Genomic DNA, 16,406 nt, shown 5'->3' with positions numbered 1-16,406 from the left:
ACGGAAGCCACATCAAGGGTTAGAAGCTAACAAATGATCTACTTTAATTCTTTGTGAGATGCCAGAGGAGACTGATAGCTTTCTTCCCTAACACAGGCCACAATTTCTTTACTGGATTTCCGTTTGGCGAATATCAAGGCCAGTGGTCTTATTTCATTCTCATGCCTGCCAAACAAGTCTCGGACATTTCCAGTTGTGTGCAGTTTCAGTTTTGTAACCTTCCTGAGATGTTTTTTCTGGAGATACCCTCTCGTGCCGTGTCCACTCCGTGGAACGTGTGGAGCACGCCAGCGGTCTGGAGCGCGGCGGGCCGGTGGCTGGGGGAGGCGGCGCGCCCCCGCGCGGACGGTCCTAAGCTCGGCGCCGCCGGTGGCGCCCCTGGCTCGGCGGGTGCAGCGCGCCGCCGCCGAGCTGCGCCAGAGCCGCTCTCGAGGGAGGGCTGCGCGCACACAGCAGAGCGGGGCTCAGTGCGAGGAGCAGCCATCAGCCATGGCAGGCGGCAGCGTGCGGCTGCTACTGCTCGCCCTTCTGGCGGCCGCGGCGTTCCCCGGCGCCCGCGCCGCTAAGAAGGCATCCGCGCCCAGCAAGGACGCTGAAGCGGCCGCCGTCATCGAGGAGGTCACGGCCAAGCAGCTTGAGCGCATCCTCAACGAGAAGGACTTTGTGGCAGTGTTCTGGTGTAAGTGCCACCTGCGCCCTGCTCGCTACTTTTTTCATGTGTCTCTGTGTTACGTGCCTCTCGCCTTTACAGAAGCCGTCCAACACGGTAATGAGACGCCGAATGAGAAGTAACGGAATACTCTGCGCCGATGTCGATTCCCGTTTACCTAACTGAGGCTACTCCCGCAGATGAGGATCGATACCATCATTTGTTAGTGTTATTCCTCTGATAGACCGATAACTAACGTACAGTGATGGTGAATAAGCCGCGACCAATGAACCCAATAGAGAGACAAGCAACAGGTCGCTGTACGTGACTACAGTGGTGCATGTAGGTACGATCGGGGTCCGCCACAGAAGCATCTTCATTTGGTACCCCTCATCGTTTAAGACGTAACTTGCATTAGGGTTTTCAGCACTCAGTGATAGTTATCTAGTGAGTGGGAGTAAAACACCATCTTGTGCTTTCGTTACGTTACTCAGCATTTACTGCGGTTTGTCGGATGGAGTTAGTGAGAAGTGCATAAAAGAGAGAATTGAAATATGTATAACACTACAAATATTTCATACGTTGTTACAAACAACACGTAAGCCTCTGACAGTTTCACTATCTACAAGCATTTTCAAACGCCATATCGCGTATGGACCGCTGTTTATCGCCACAAAGGGGTCAACCTTAGCCATCTCCAAGTCCGCTACTACGGCGTTGAGAAGTCATGGGTGATTTTCGTTCCCCATTGCGTATGTTAGTGCATCGCAATGTACAATGGTCATGGTAATCTACTCCAGCAGTATTCCACACCGGTAGTAACAACAGAAATTCGAAATACCACACAACGTGTTGTGAATAATTCACGCTAAGTGCTATATGAAAGACATGGATGGCTAAAGTTAAGCTAAACGCAAGACTTCAATCACTCACAAATAGTGGGAAACTAATATTCTGGAATGTAATATTTTTTAGAGTACCAAGAAGCAACAGCGGATCCCAAAGTAGGTTCCTGTTATAAGACGGATGGATATGATGTAACCGACAGATTTAGAAAGTATCTTCATTGTTTTACCCGTTTCTGAAAACATTCGTGAAATCTTTTATAATCTTCTTTAATCTGAATAGTCCGGTGATTCTGAGCACGTGCCAGAAAACGGAAAACATCGCTTTGTCGTAGGGATTTTCTTTGCGTATCGAATAGGATGCTGGAAACATTTTGATGAAGTGACAGGATTGCAGGAGACGCCATCGGAATCGCTGTACCAGACAGAATCTCGTGTAGCGATCGTGTCATTCAGCGCCCGTTAGGGAGACGTCATGAAATAGTCTGTGGTGTTGGGTTACAAGGGCGGCACTCGCTTGGAAGCAGCTCAAGAAACTCTCCGCGTGCACTGCCAAAAACTGAGTTTAGACCAGGCCAGGCTTTCGTCCCGCAGATTCACAGACTGGAGACGGTGCGCGCCGTCGGAATCTCAGTGCGAAGTGAATGGCCGCTTGAAAAGTGCAGCGGCAATTTCTAAATATACGGCGGGCAGGTGCGGCGACGCGTTAATTAACCGCGGTGCTGTGCGGAGACGGACGGGCACGGGCACGGGCGTGCGGTAATTCAGCGCCGCCGCCGACCGGGAAGGCAACCGCTCGCAAGCTATATTTATTCCTCGCCTGCGCCTGCGCCGCCCCATCCCGCTAAAAGCGTAGCCGTGGGTCTCGAGTACCGACTGGCATTTCGAACAGTCGCTGCGCTTTCGCCGTTCCTTGCGTCGAGAAACAGCCCAAGTCACGCCATCCATTTCTCAGGCAGACGTCTGCTGCCTGCTGGATCGTAATTCCAATAAAAAATATTCAGAGGTGTCCGTGGCAGACTCAATTTCACTGACCGCATCGTGAGAACATATTGCCAAAGGTGCGGCTTAAGTTCCATGTGTTAATAATGCTACAAGTTGCTGGGTACGTTCCCTGAAAAATAGCATGTGAACTGTAAAATATGTGTCACAATATTCGATGAAATTGTAAGGGATGTCTGGGTGATTGCTAGAAAGAGTAGATAGGCAGGGTAGAAAGTGGTAGTGATTCATTCTTGAGTAATGTTATGTTACCCCGAATATAGTACCAATCGAAATAACGGTGGTAATAAAGCCAATACCGTGGTTAATACTTTGCTATAGAGCTAGCGATAATAGCTAATAAATAAACATGCAAAATGAGCAAAAATCTTGAGGATTAAGAGACACACATGTTCTCTTTTTGCATAAAGTAACTACTGGCAAAGTCCTGCGACTTAAAATTCAATGAAATTTCAGATTATTCCGCCTCTACCGGCTAATTTTCATATTAGATTAATAAAAATCAATATACGGGATATCAGTTCAAAGGTGCTGCAGAAAGCGACTGACGATCTCTATTGGCAGGTGCCACAAGAGACGCACTGTGCTTCGCTGGGAACCTTAAATTATGATAGATTACCTTTCAGTACGAGTCAACTTACACTTTATGTTTTCCATCATGCATCTACCTTAACGACGACCACGACTGAAAAATCTGACAAATCTGACATCATACGAAGGGGTACCGACGATCGTTCTTCCTGGGTGCCAACGGTGAGACGAATTGGGGAAAGTGGTGTTAGTAAATTATGTACCTTACGTCACACACTATATTGTTACTTGCGGAGTAGAAATGCACATGTGCAAATCTACTATGTGAAAAAAAGAATGGGCGATCGCTATAATCCAGTTTTGAATTGAATCCGTAACAATCCAAACTTGCTACGAGCCGAATGCGGTTTTCGAATATTATTTATAATTAGCCTTTACCACTTAGTGAATATGTACATAACGTCGTCAATCACTCCTCCCAGTACTCCAGTAATACTCCCAGCAAGAGAGCTCTTTCTCAAATCTACCATAAAAAATACTTTTAATCGCCAAGTACAAAATCTCTCTGTTTATAATTGCCAATATGTTGTATCTCACATTATTCGATAAAAGACATATTTTGATAATATTCGCGAAAAGAAGCATCAGTCGCAAAAATCTGACTTTCTCTTTATAAATTGCAGTACCTCATCCGAAGTCAGTCACTGTCATCAGAATGGTCAGTGCACAGACAACTGACAGTGTTTGTTCTCTCTTCACTTTCAGATGAGTTCCATATTTCCAAGGACCGCAGTAACCTGTAGGTTACATAAAAATTACACTTCAACACAGGTGTGCCTGCTTCTGACATGTGTCAATTCAATAAATTCAACCAAGATGCTATGTGGTTATTTGTCATTATGAAACTGGACGCAGAAAATTTTCGAGGGGTGGAGGTACTGACCTAATTTCTACGACACTCGTATTCCGTTTCCAGTTCAGCGGGCTCCAACACATTTTAAACGACTACCCCGTACCAATGCTCAGGAGACTGCGTAAAACAGCTAACTGGTAAGTTGTAGAGATTTTAGGTCCTGCAAAATATGTTCAGTGCTTGGAGCAGAATAGTTTTTGCCAGATTAATTACTTCCATTTCCTGTGTGTCATTCACATACAATAGGTTGAATACATTCGTGATTGTATTAACCCATCTATACGAGACGGCAGGTGAGAAGCTGCAGAATCGCTCAGTAATCAACTGTTTCTGGTTCTGGAAAGTTTAATTTCTTCAGCAATTATATTAGCACTAACCAAGTTATGAACAGTGCGCAACTGATACCGAAATTCACAAGTAATGAGAGCTTTTAAAACTGGACAACTGAGTGTCCTCTTCAAGTGTCCATCTCTGTGCGCTCAGATACTATGTGGATACCGTTGTCGGGCGCAAGCTAGCAATGCGGAATTTGAAAAAGTTCCCCGAGTTATGCACGTACATAGAAAAATGCTACATCATTTTGTAAATCATGTCAAATCTCCATGAAGTACTATCAATAACCATATCAAGAACCTTCACCATTTATCTTTGTTGGACGTCATAGGTTACAAATTCTACAAATATGTGCTGAAAAGATCGCGTCGACGCAGAAAACGAGACGCACTGAAATCTTTCCCAATAAACCGTTCTGTCATCGTGTCATCGCACGGACCTCCAAGCGGTGTTGTAATATCCACCGTCTGTACGTCCAAAGAAGAATGGCCTCTTCTACCAGGGTTTAGCGATCTCCTCCTCCTACTACCACTAAAAATAACAAGTGATAAAATAGATGTTTTTCTGGTTTCTTGCACACAAACAAAGGCTGGCACGCAGATACGGTCGTCCGCCGTTAGAATCGCTTGATTATTTGCCGGCTCCTGAGGAAGGACAAGGCGGCCGCTATATCTCAACATCACTGCAGCTCTGCTTGGTTCACTCGGAGGCGAGTGGCAGGTGTGACAACAGAGGCAGGTTTCTGCAGTGTCGAAGTGTTAGCGCAAGACTGTTGAAAAAGAAAAAAATGCAAGTTCCCTTACCAATTGTGTAGTAAGCGATTAATGTTACTTCTTTCATAGCGCCCAGTTGATATTTGCACCGCATAGAGTGTATATGCAGTATGATGATAATTTATATGTGCAGCAAATTTCGAAGTTCATTAATGCTTGTGACAGTATGAGTTTGCTATGATTTTCTTAGTAATCAAACAGCAGATTCCCATCTTTTCAAGTAATAAATGCCAACGCTGGTCACTTCCAATTATAATGCAGCATCAATCATGAAGATCGAATAGATGACAGGCATGTTTAGGAATGCATGTTTTGTTTCTTTGAACATCGTTGAAACAGAGTACTTGCCGAGATTCACGAAGATTGGACAAGAGATCGACATCTCTACGTTGAAGAAAGCATAAGAACATGTCTCGAAGAAAACGACAGTACGGTAACGTATGGGCCCAACCATTTCTCTTCAGGAAGAAAATGCAACGCCTCTATTGCTGCGATCTTTCATTCCACGTAGAGAAATGCAAAAAATAATAAATGGTTTCTAACGCTGCTTAACTATATACAACTAACTCATTAAAAACAAATAAATTTTCTGTGGCATCTTTCCTGTGTATATGACATTATTTCCTTTACGGCATGACATTAGTCTGCTAGTACTCTCGAATTTAAATATGCCAAAAGAGACAGCCAACTTATTAATCTAACAATTAATCTAGTAAAGTATCACCCACACAACTTCGAAAGAAAGCGAGAAACTCAAACACAGTTTTTTTTACACAAATACTTGCACAACAATTAATAATAATACACTTTTGTTGTAAATGTAAGTTACAAAAGAACAACAACGGCAGTGCTTGCTGGTATACGGATAATTTACAGACCTGTAGATAGAAACCTTCAGTCTACAAGCTCGTCATTATTTGGGTTGATCTTTTGCGTTTGGGACTAAAGATGTTTCATACAGGGTGACAATTATTGAATTATATGAAATAAAATCGTCATAACTTCTGAACCGTTTGCGTTAAGACGTTCAAAGTGCACGGTTGGCCGCGGGGCTTGATAGGAATTAGTATGCGCATGTATGATTTGGTTTAGCGACAAAGCTCAGTTGCATTTGGGCAGGTGCGTCAATAAGCAAGATAGGCGCATTTATGGGACGGAGAATCCGCATTTCGCTATCGAGAAGTCTCTTCACCCTCCACGGATGACTGTGTGGTGTGTCACGTCCAGTCACGGAATAATCTGTGCGATATTCCTTGATGGCACGGTGACTACCGAACAGTACGTGAAGATGTTGGAAGATGATTTTATCCCCATTATGCAAAGTAAACCTGATTTCGACATGATGTGCTTCATGCAAGACGGAGCTCGACACCATCGAAGCAGGAGGGTGTCTGATGCCCTGATTCTGGTTCTGGGGTACCCAGAGGACACTGGAATGACCCTCCACTGGCCGCCATATTCTCCGCATATGAACACATGCGACTCTTTTTGCGGGCTATATAAAAGACAAGCAATAACCTCAAAACCATTACTGAGTTGAAGACAGCCACTGAGGCGGTCATCGACAACATCGATATTCCGATACTTCAGGGGGTCATGCAGAATTTTGCTAATCGTCTGCGCCACGTCATCGCCAATAAAATGACAGGCGTATCGAACATGTCATAACCTAAATCCGAATATCTGTAGTGACGTTTACATGTTGAATAAAGCGTGTACACGCCGTAGTTTCTGACTAATTTACGTTTTATTCATACAGTTCAATAATTATCACCTTGTACATTAAGCCATAATTGATAATCTGAACGACTTCGATGCCAGTCAGATACGTTCCTCTCACAAGCAACAGTACGAACCACAAATTACGCTTACTGTCTCAGAACCCCAAAATCTTCCGTGCTAGTCCCAGACTTTAATAAAAGATAATAGTTGGTAGCTGGTTGTTTGTAGAAGAAGACCAGACAGCGTGGTCATCGGTCTCATCGGATTAGGGAAGGATGGGGAAGGAAGTCGGCTGTGCCCTTTCAGAGGAACCACCCCGGCATTTGCCAGGAGTGATTTAGGGAAATCACGGAAAACCTAAATCAGGATGGCCGGGCGCGGGATTGAACCGTCGTCCTCTAAAAGATATTAGCACTAGGTATTGGCATGTATACCTCTCACTCTAGAGCAGGGGTTCCCGAGCTTTTCCACTGACGAACGGTTTGAGAATCCTAGTGTTTTGATGGAACACATTGTTTACATTGAAGGTTAATAAAATTTCAAAAAATGAGAAAAACGTTTTTTATTGATTACTTCGATTTTAAATTATAACTAAAAATACAGAAACCTTAAAAAATTAAAAAATAATTAGTATCGTTAAAATGTCGAAAAAAACGCCATGTTATGAGTAGTTTTTCGATAAGCACGTATCCAGTTCCCGCGGAACATAGCCTGAGAAATCCTGCTCTACAGATAATTCACACACAAGTTCAGTGCTTTACTTCGCGTCATAGTTACTGGCAACAGATTACTCCGAACAAGTATGGGTACTTATTGACCTGTTCTTGCTAATATGTGGAATAGATGACATAGGTCACTAGGTTACAAGGAGTTCAAAGAGATATTTTTTCCAATGGCAATGACGAAATTGATATAGTTAGGCTTGCGACCTTTCCACCTCACCTTCCCTTCTTTGTCCCAGCCGGAAGAATGGAACAGGTTAATAGGAGTGGATACAGTTCTGTACGTTACAGACTTTAACTCTGCGTCACTCTAAAGCACGCGTTAAGTATCATACACGTGTCAGCACGTATCTTCAAGTTTTCCAAATGAATGCAAAGTTTGTTATGAACCATCAAGCAGCAGTCAAGCGACAGGTAATGATCAATAAATCACAAGCTATTGTACTCTACTTCATTTTCCACGCTTTGAATTGTTCTGTAAGTGGCTGTTTACCGACGTCTTAAATCACAAATATTTTACTTCGTAGTAAATAAGTACGTTCGGTTACTCAAACCGGCAGTTTTCTCTTCTGTTTTAAATATCTTACTGTCTGTTTATCAATGAAGTGATGCATGGTCAGCCTGTAACTTTGCAGTAAATTCATCAGCCGCTAGTTCAAATGTGTGTGGTATTTTATGGGACTTAACTGCTAAGGTCATCAGTCTCTAAGCTTACACACTACTTAACCTAAATTATCTTAAGGACAAACACACACACACCCATGCCCGAGGGAGGACTCGAATCTCCGCCGGGACCAGCCGGCCGCTAGTTCACTGGTCCAAGATTTTTCTCAAGTGCGTACATAATGTGTAAACTCAAGTTCATTCAGTTGACATATTCTTCCACCATTAAGTAACTGTGAGAGGCATTCAACAGTAGCGTTTGGTCATCAACATAGTTCACAATAATGTAATATACAGGGTGATAAAAAAATATTCCAATGGTTTTGAGGTGGTAGTATGGAGGGAAAAAATGTCTGGTAAACATGGGCTCTAAAATGCATACGTTAAGAGTTATGAGCACTTTCCCATATTTTCTGTGTAACGCATATCTTCTACTGTTAGCTCTTTGTTATTACGAACAACCTACAGAATTCAGTGAACAAACGAGGCATATTCCTATGTTATTGTCCCCGGGTACAGCATGGGAAATGGTAGACATGATATTTTATCATGGTCTGGCAAATGGAAGCATCTTCCGCCATTTCCCGTGTGGAATAACAGGCTCCATTATTCTGGTACATGCAAAGATAAAAGTTGAATGTAAAAGCATTTCAGAATTTGCCACAACACAAATGATTTCATTAGAGCTAATGTGTGCGCTGCACTTACCCGTGAATACAGTTTACAGTAGCAACACTAACAGATGGTTACTGCATTCTGTACCCATGCTCAACCACAGAGGAATGTGTCCTCATTTGTTTACTGTATTCTTTAGGCTGTTCGTAATAATAAAGAGCTTGCAGAAGAAGAGAGGTTTTTAACGGTAGTGAAGAAGAACAAATGCTCTTAGTTCTTAAAGTATGCATTTTGGAGCCCAAGTTTACTGGAAACTTTTTTTGTCCATACTGCCACCTTTCAAAGTATGCAATATTATATCTTTTAATACCCTGTATATTTCTGTGACTGAGCCAGGTGACAGTTTTGAATTCGAATGTTTTAATGATATTTCAAAGAACACAAGCTGACAACCCACTAATGACAACTCGAGTTAATACGCTTTAGTGACTTATATTGCACAAAACTTGCACTGTAAAACTAAAAAAGACAATCTCTTTTTGTGTCACCTCAACACTGTAAATAACATTCGAATCATACATCAATCGCGACACTAATGTAATAATGAAAACAAGCGGTGTCCAACAAGGCTGTCTCCTCTACGCCTTCTTTTTTTTTTTCAAATTGCTAGCTGAGAGAACAATAGAAACGTTGAAGGAACGACAGTAACCATAATTAATTGTGAATACATACAAATAAATACATGTTATTATAGTTGTAGATGGCATTTCAAGCTTAATGGTTTCAGGCATGGATGTAGTACTGCCTCTGTAGGAGAGAACTGAGAAAGGAATCGGATATGGCGTTTCGATCAAACGTTTTACGTCAAGATTAGAACACATGAAACATGAATCGGGAGGGTCTGGTGCTCATTTGTGATTTCACTGCAAAAATTCAGTCTCTTAAACTTTCCCCTTTATGCTCGGTGTCTTCGTTAGCAATAAAAAGTGATGCACGTAACGTAAATTAATACTTACCATAAACTTTAATGACCATTCAGCAACTTCTTGTTATTAAAAATGTCGATGTGAAGAAAGTAAAAATGACGGGACGTCAAGGACACAGGCAGAGAGGGTTACGCACGGTATTTGGAATGAGAAGATCACCGGTGCTGCAGATTCAATCCCGCCATTGACCTGAGTTGGTTTCCAGTCATTTCATTCTCACATTCTCTTTGTCTTCTATTGTGTCAGTATCTAAATCCTATTGACAATAACGCCCTTATGACTGATGTGGTAGAGATGTTCAGGCAAATAAAGAGAGGCGACGTGACAGTGTAATGACATTGGGAAACTATACGACGTCACCATGGACGAAGCACTGTCACGTTTTTTAAATACAAAAATTAAATCAGAAGACTTCACAGCCAATATGTTATTCGACTGCGTATGGTACTATAGCTGATTTAAAATGTAGGATATTCTAGTATATTAAATTTCTATTTACAAATTCAAGAATAACTGGAAAGAAGAATAAATAAATGAAACATTTTCACATCATTTACGTTAAACTCAATGGGCATTATTCATATAAAATGAATGAAAATATTAAAATAAAATAGCAGCAAGATACTTTTGTTACAGTAATTCATATTTATATTATAAAAGTTAAAAAATAAAAGCTTTTAAAGTGTCACCAGATAATGTAAATTTTAGATTAATTTCTGTATGTGACAAGTCAAAGCTAAACACACACGCAGATCACACTGCCGGGGTCAAGATGGGAATTCTGCACTGGTTTCTTTGGAAGGTGATAGTTCGAGAGATGACTTCCATCCCGACCTCCGATGTGTCAATGAAGTGTCATGTGTGAATCTATATCGTCTGAATTACTGTGATAAGTTCTTGTGGACTGCGATGTCCTGTTTGTGTTATGGACGAATATGCAATTAACAGAAGGGAGAGAAAAAGCGGTTGTTTATATAGACTACCCCTTTTGAAAAGCATCAAGAGGGATGCCGAAATTGTCATCACCACCCGACAGGTATTTCTCATAAATACACATCTGAATCCAATTACAAACTGCGCAGAGATTCAGAATTTAATCCATTTAAGCACATAGAGGGACATGGAAATTTCTTCCCCCGCCAGTAATGAAATTAATACCTCCAGATCGAGCGCAATCGCATTATCGTACATTAGCGACCTCGGTTACGAATCTCGGTTATTTATGACAAACAATAGAGTATAACAACTGATGGAGATCGGCGACATATTGTAGTGTCTTTGGCTGCTGCTGCTCTCAAAAGATACTCATGTGTTGAATGACACACAAATTGGTACATAACGTACTTTAAATAGTCCAATGGGTAAACCTAGAATAACCTATCAGATTTCAACATTTCGTGGCCTCCCCGATCCCTGTGTACGATAAGATTTGAGTTATTTATCCTTTCTAAAGTGTGTGTTCCATATTGAAACTTTTCTTTGTAAATTACGGGATGTTGGAGTTAAGTTAAAGCTTTATTCAGTTACGCGCCCTCAAATGGTGCAAGTCCGCGTGACATGTGCCTAATAAATTAAAAAGCCATTTGGTGAACGATGAAAATCCTACTGGCTTGTTTTAGTTTACTTATATGGTATTTTCGATTATTTCAAACGTTTGCAGTCCTATACATGTTATTTATACCTTATGGATATAATGTCGTCCAAAATATTCAATGTCTGTGTGCATTCAAACGGAAGCAGTAGATTAACCTTTTTCTTGCGAAGGTGGTTACTGCAGTACAATCAACACACCCTTTAAATATGGATGCAGGTCATGATGTTTGATAAAGATGCATAGCTATTATTCGTGTTGTATGTTTATACTCTCACACAAAGTAGGTCTTGATCAGTGGTGTTAAACTATAAGTGATACAATGAGCGTTCTATACAAATTTGAGTCCTTACAAGAAGTTAAAAATGAAAATAACGAAGTAACCGGTTTTATAATTTTACTTGACGAACACTAGCATTTTAATTCCAATAGCGTGCTCAAAACGTCCCTGACACTGATTTAAGAAGGTCTGCGTTTACATTTATCATCAAAATCGAGCTGCAGTGAAAAAATTAGAGGGAACATGTCCCCCGTAACATTCCATAGCTACGACTTTTAAGAAGTATCTCTGAAACAGGAGACTGTAAAATCGGTCAAAAGTTCTGCTGTTGCGTCACCTTAAGACTAAATGCGCAGTAAATAACATTTCACGTGTTGTTTTGCGTCAGAAGCAGAATGCGACAGCAAACCATCTTGCCGTGAAATCTTGGACGTAAATCTGGAATTGGGTTGACTGTAGCCTGCTCACAGTTGGACCTGAAGCTGTCATCGACGCTCCGTGTCGTCACATTCAGTAACGTCTTTCGTCACAGTTCGTATTTATGACCTGCCCCTGTTCACGTTAGCATAACCATCATTCTGCTGTCGACATCCTCCTCAGTTTCATAACTCATCCTCTCTAGCTAGTTCGTTGCGAAATAAAGAACAAGAGTATTTTCAGCCCCATAAGAAAGTTGGTCAAATCTTTCCCATCATTCTGCAAACATAACGCACAGCTTACGTAGACTAATCTTTACTGCATCCTGGTCCCAATTAAGGTAAAGTGATTAAAAATCTGTATGATTATCACTGCAAGCATCTGACAAAAACGAATTTTTATCTCAGGTATAGTCTCTTGATCAGAGTGTATGTTTGAATAACCCTTACACATTCGGTTGATTAATTACTGAGATTGGCTCGTAACATAACCACATAGCGAAATCTCCTTACCTTGTATTTTCAACAGCAGAAAGTTCCGTTAGCAGTAAAACCACTAAAATATTTGCTTCATTGTTACAGTTAACGCTTCAGTTTACTGAATAGAGAGCTTGGTACGCTAAAACTAAACAAGGGAGAAAGCTTCCACTTTAGACTGTCCGCCCGTCTGCATGTTTTTCACCTATCTGTACACCTCGCTGAAGATGTTTTTTCATGAATTGTAACAATCATTAACGAGCCCATTGGGTTTATTTTTAGGCAAACACGCTCGCCTCGATCTTTTGACCCTAGCGCATTTTCCGCTGTATTTTCATGTATTCTGGAGAGAGAGAGAGAGAGAGAGAGAGAGAGAGAGAGAGAGAGAGAGACAAAGAGAGAGAGAGAATGTATGCTTGTATGTGTGTGTTTGGCAGAGAGGTGATCAAAAAGCGATGACTGCGTTCAAGATATCTGAACCTTAAACAACGATTATCTCTATCTGCACAGGCGCATATTTCATAGGCAATGAAACACAAGAACGCCATACTGATAAGAGGCCTCACACTGCTAAGTTCTTCGTAAATTTGATTCAATGTTATAATCATTAAAATATCATCATATACCCTCCAAAACTGTGAGGTTTAATTTCGTTTCCTCCCGCCCTTATAGATGGTTTGCTTTTCACCTCAAGCAGTCTAATAGCCATACTTCCTCATTTTATTCCTATATAACATCGTCTGATTTGTTTCTGTGACATTCGTAGGATTAAAAACTTACCTTGCCCATACCCCGCTCTAAAGATAAGAAACCATACAGCGTATATAAATACCTTTCCTTAACTATGTCATCTTCGTCACCTCTTATCCGATTAACAGTTATGACTCTGAAGTACTGACAGACTGAATGTGTCATAATTCCCTCAACTTTACTGTTATAGTCCTTGCTTGATGAGCGTGGTCAAAAAGAAACAGCAGATATTAGTATAGGGCTGATGTTTCAGTGATGCACGACAGTAATGCAAATCAATTAATATAGCTACAACCTATGACACACAAAAATCACAAACTATGAAGTAGTGGTCGTTTTGCTGGCACTTACATTGCAAGCAGATAGTCTCTTAAACAATGTGACTGTTCGGACCACTTGAAATGATTCTGTATCACAATCGACGAGACTGTGTTGTGGTGGCTGGGAATGAGGGAGATTGCTCTACTGAAACGAGTAAGATAGAACAGTAGGACTCCCTTACACATCTTCGCCGATGCCGTTCAGTTAACACTGTATTGAGACTAGTGAATATGTAAAGCGTCTACACATTGACCCATGGGCCTGTTTACACTGCCAAAGATCTATGACCGAATGTTTTGTACAATCTCAGCAATGTGGGAACCTTACTAGGAAGGATTAGCGGGTGACAAAGAAAGAGATGACCTCCACAAGAGTAGCATCAGAATGTTTAGTTAGAGAGATAGCAACACGAAATGCTCATCCAATCACAGTGACAGACGCTACAAGAGAAAAGTTGTGCATCATCTAGAGGTCTTTACTGATTGCAGTTTCGAGAAGAATCAAGTAACATGTGGTTCCCTTCCGCATATATCCTGTGAAACGATCATTATGATAAAATAAAAGAAATAGGGAGACACAGTCGCTCACCCTTGGCGAATGAAACAGGAATTGGGGGAACTGGTGGTAGTTCCCTCCGCCCACACTAGCAATTTGAGAAATAGAAATGTAATTGTAGATGTAGTATGGTACTGACTTCGCTTGTACAAAAGTCATGTAGTTGCGTCAGCTGCTGTTGTGTTTTGAAGTTCTCTCCTAGATATCTCATCCATGCGACTGACTGTAGTGGTTTACCTAGGTTATAGCGCTGAAAGGCAGCGAGGCTTCTGCTTATTAGCTACTGAGGGACTTACCAAAAAAAAAAAAAATTATGATTCGGAACGCAACACAATCTAATGACCATTAACAATTATAATTCAAGTACCGCAAATATCGATTGTCGTTGGCATGAAGGTGGTTATTCGCTTGTGATCTAAGCAGTATTTTGTATATTCGGTCCGTATTGTTAATCAGAGTTGTCCTATTTAGAGGTTTTTGTTCTTTTTTCACCGGCCTTCTGACTGGTTTGAAACGGCCTGCCACGACTTACTCTCTAGTGCCATCCTCTTCTTATCAGAGAAGTACCCAACGTCCTCGATAATTTGTTTGATATACACCTGTCTCTGCCTTCCTGTACAGTTTATGCTCTCTATGGCTTCCTTTAATAACATAGAAATTATGGCCTGGTACTTTAACTCATGTCCTAACACCCTGTACTTTTTCTCTAGTCAAGAGTCTTCCTTATATTCGTTACACACCTATTCTGCGGAGGACCTTCTATGTTCTAATCTTATATACTGATGAGCCAAAACATTACGCCCACCTACTTAACAGCTTCTTTGTCTGTTTTTGGAACGAAATACTTCACAGACTCTGCAAATCATAGATCCAACAATTTGTTGGTAGGTTCGTGGAGGTATGTGGCACACGATAGCGACCTAGGATTCCACAGGATGCACAGAAGGCTAATTTGGTCACCGAGATGTCAACGTGAGTCCTCTGTGAGACTAGTATGGCACGGTTCTGGCTCAGAGACACGGACAATTATACTGCTGAAAGATGACATCGCCGTCGTGGAAGATACCAAGCTCCCACCAGCCTGCGTCGAGACGCACTGCAGGTTTCGAGCCACCGTCCGCCTCGATGACGGCGTTTGTGGTGAAGGCCATCAACCTAGTGTAGCAAATATGTTATTCCCCGAAGAGCCGGTCGAATCCCGGTGGTCCTTTGTCCTTTGCAATTGTAATTGATGATGTCATTGAATCAACATGTGAACACGTAGGGACAGTCTGCTGTGCAGCTCCATGTTCATCAATGTATGTAGAACGGTGCGCTCCGAAACACTTGAGCATTCACCAGCATTGTGCTCTTTCGGCAGAGATGCCAAATATCACCATCTATGGTTCAAATGGCTCTGAGCACTATGGGACTTAACTTTTGAGGTCATCAGTCCCGCCGGCCGGGGTGGCCGACCGGTTCTAAGTGCTACAGTCTGGAACGGCGCGACCGCTACGGTTGCAGGTTCGAATCCTGCTTCGGGCATGGATGTGCGTGATGTCGTTAGGTTTAAGTAGTTCTAAGTTCTAGGGGACTGATGACCCCAGAAGTTGTCCCATAGTACTCAGAGCCATTTGAACCATTTTTGTCATCAGTCCCCTAGAACTTAGAACTACTTAAACCTATCTAACCTGACGTCACACACATCCATGCCCGAGGCAGGATTCGAACCTGCGACCGTAGCGGTCGTGCAGTTCCAGATTGTAGCGCCTAGAACCGCTCTGCCACCCCGGTCGGCTATCACCATCTATCCTACTTTACAGAGCAGACAGGCCTCCGAACACAACGTTCTGTAAAAAGTCCAACTATTTAGCGCCTAGTGGTAATTTCACTGTCCTACCTTTTCCCGTAGCACGTAAACATTCGAGCAGCCTCGCCGTTTCCGAGACATTCGTTCTCTGGCTCTGCATAACAATAATCTGCCCTTTGTCAAAGTCATTAACCTCAATGTATTTCTCCAAATCCTCGCTAGGGTGATACCCCGTTCATGTCTGCTCCGCTTACATACCTTTGCTACCGCCTCACGTGCCTGCAACGCCACAATGCGGCATCCAAAGTCGCGGTTGGCAGTGGTCATAATGCTTTGGCTTATCAGTATAGCCTCTTAATTTTTAGTAGCCCTCTGTAACACCAACCTCAAAAGCTTCCATTCTCTTCTTTTACTATTTTCCACAGCTATGTAATGAGTGAAGCGAAGTGGGAACCATCACTAATTCTCACCAA

The 16,406-nt window shown here is 42.0% G+C and overlaps 1 protein-coding gene across 2 annotated transcripts in view; it reads left to right on the top strand.

Annotated features, from left to right (window-relative positions):
• Positions 1-394: 394 nt before the first annotated feature.
• The window catches only part of LOC126267267 (uncharacterized), a 459,263-nt gene continuing 443,251 nt past the window's right edge, over positions 395-16,406 (top strand). For both annotated transcript variants that reach the window (XM_049972334.1, XM_049972333.1), the window contains exon 1: positions 395-679. In XM_049972334.1, the coding sequence (XP_049828291.1) occupies positions 490-679 (190 nt within the window). In that variant the 5' untranslated portion in view covers positions 395-489. The remainder of the gene's footprint in view (positions 680-16,406) is intronic.

Source organism: Schistocerca gregaria, chromosome 4, assembly GCF_023897955.1.
Source record: "Schistocerca gregaria isolate iqSchGreg1 chromosome 4, iqSchGreg1.2, whole genome shotgun sequence".
In the NCBI taxonomy this organism is placed as follows: Eukaryota; Metazoa; Arthropoda; class Insecta; order Orthoptera; family Acrididae; genus Schistocerca; species Schistocerca gregaria.
This window is presented reverse-complemented; position numbering and strand designations above follow the sequence as displayed.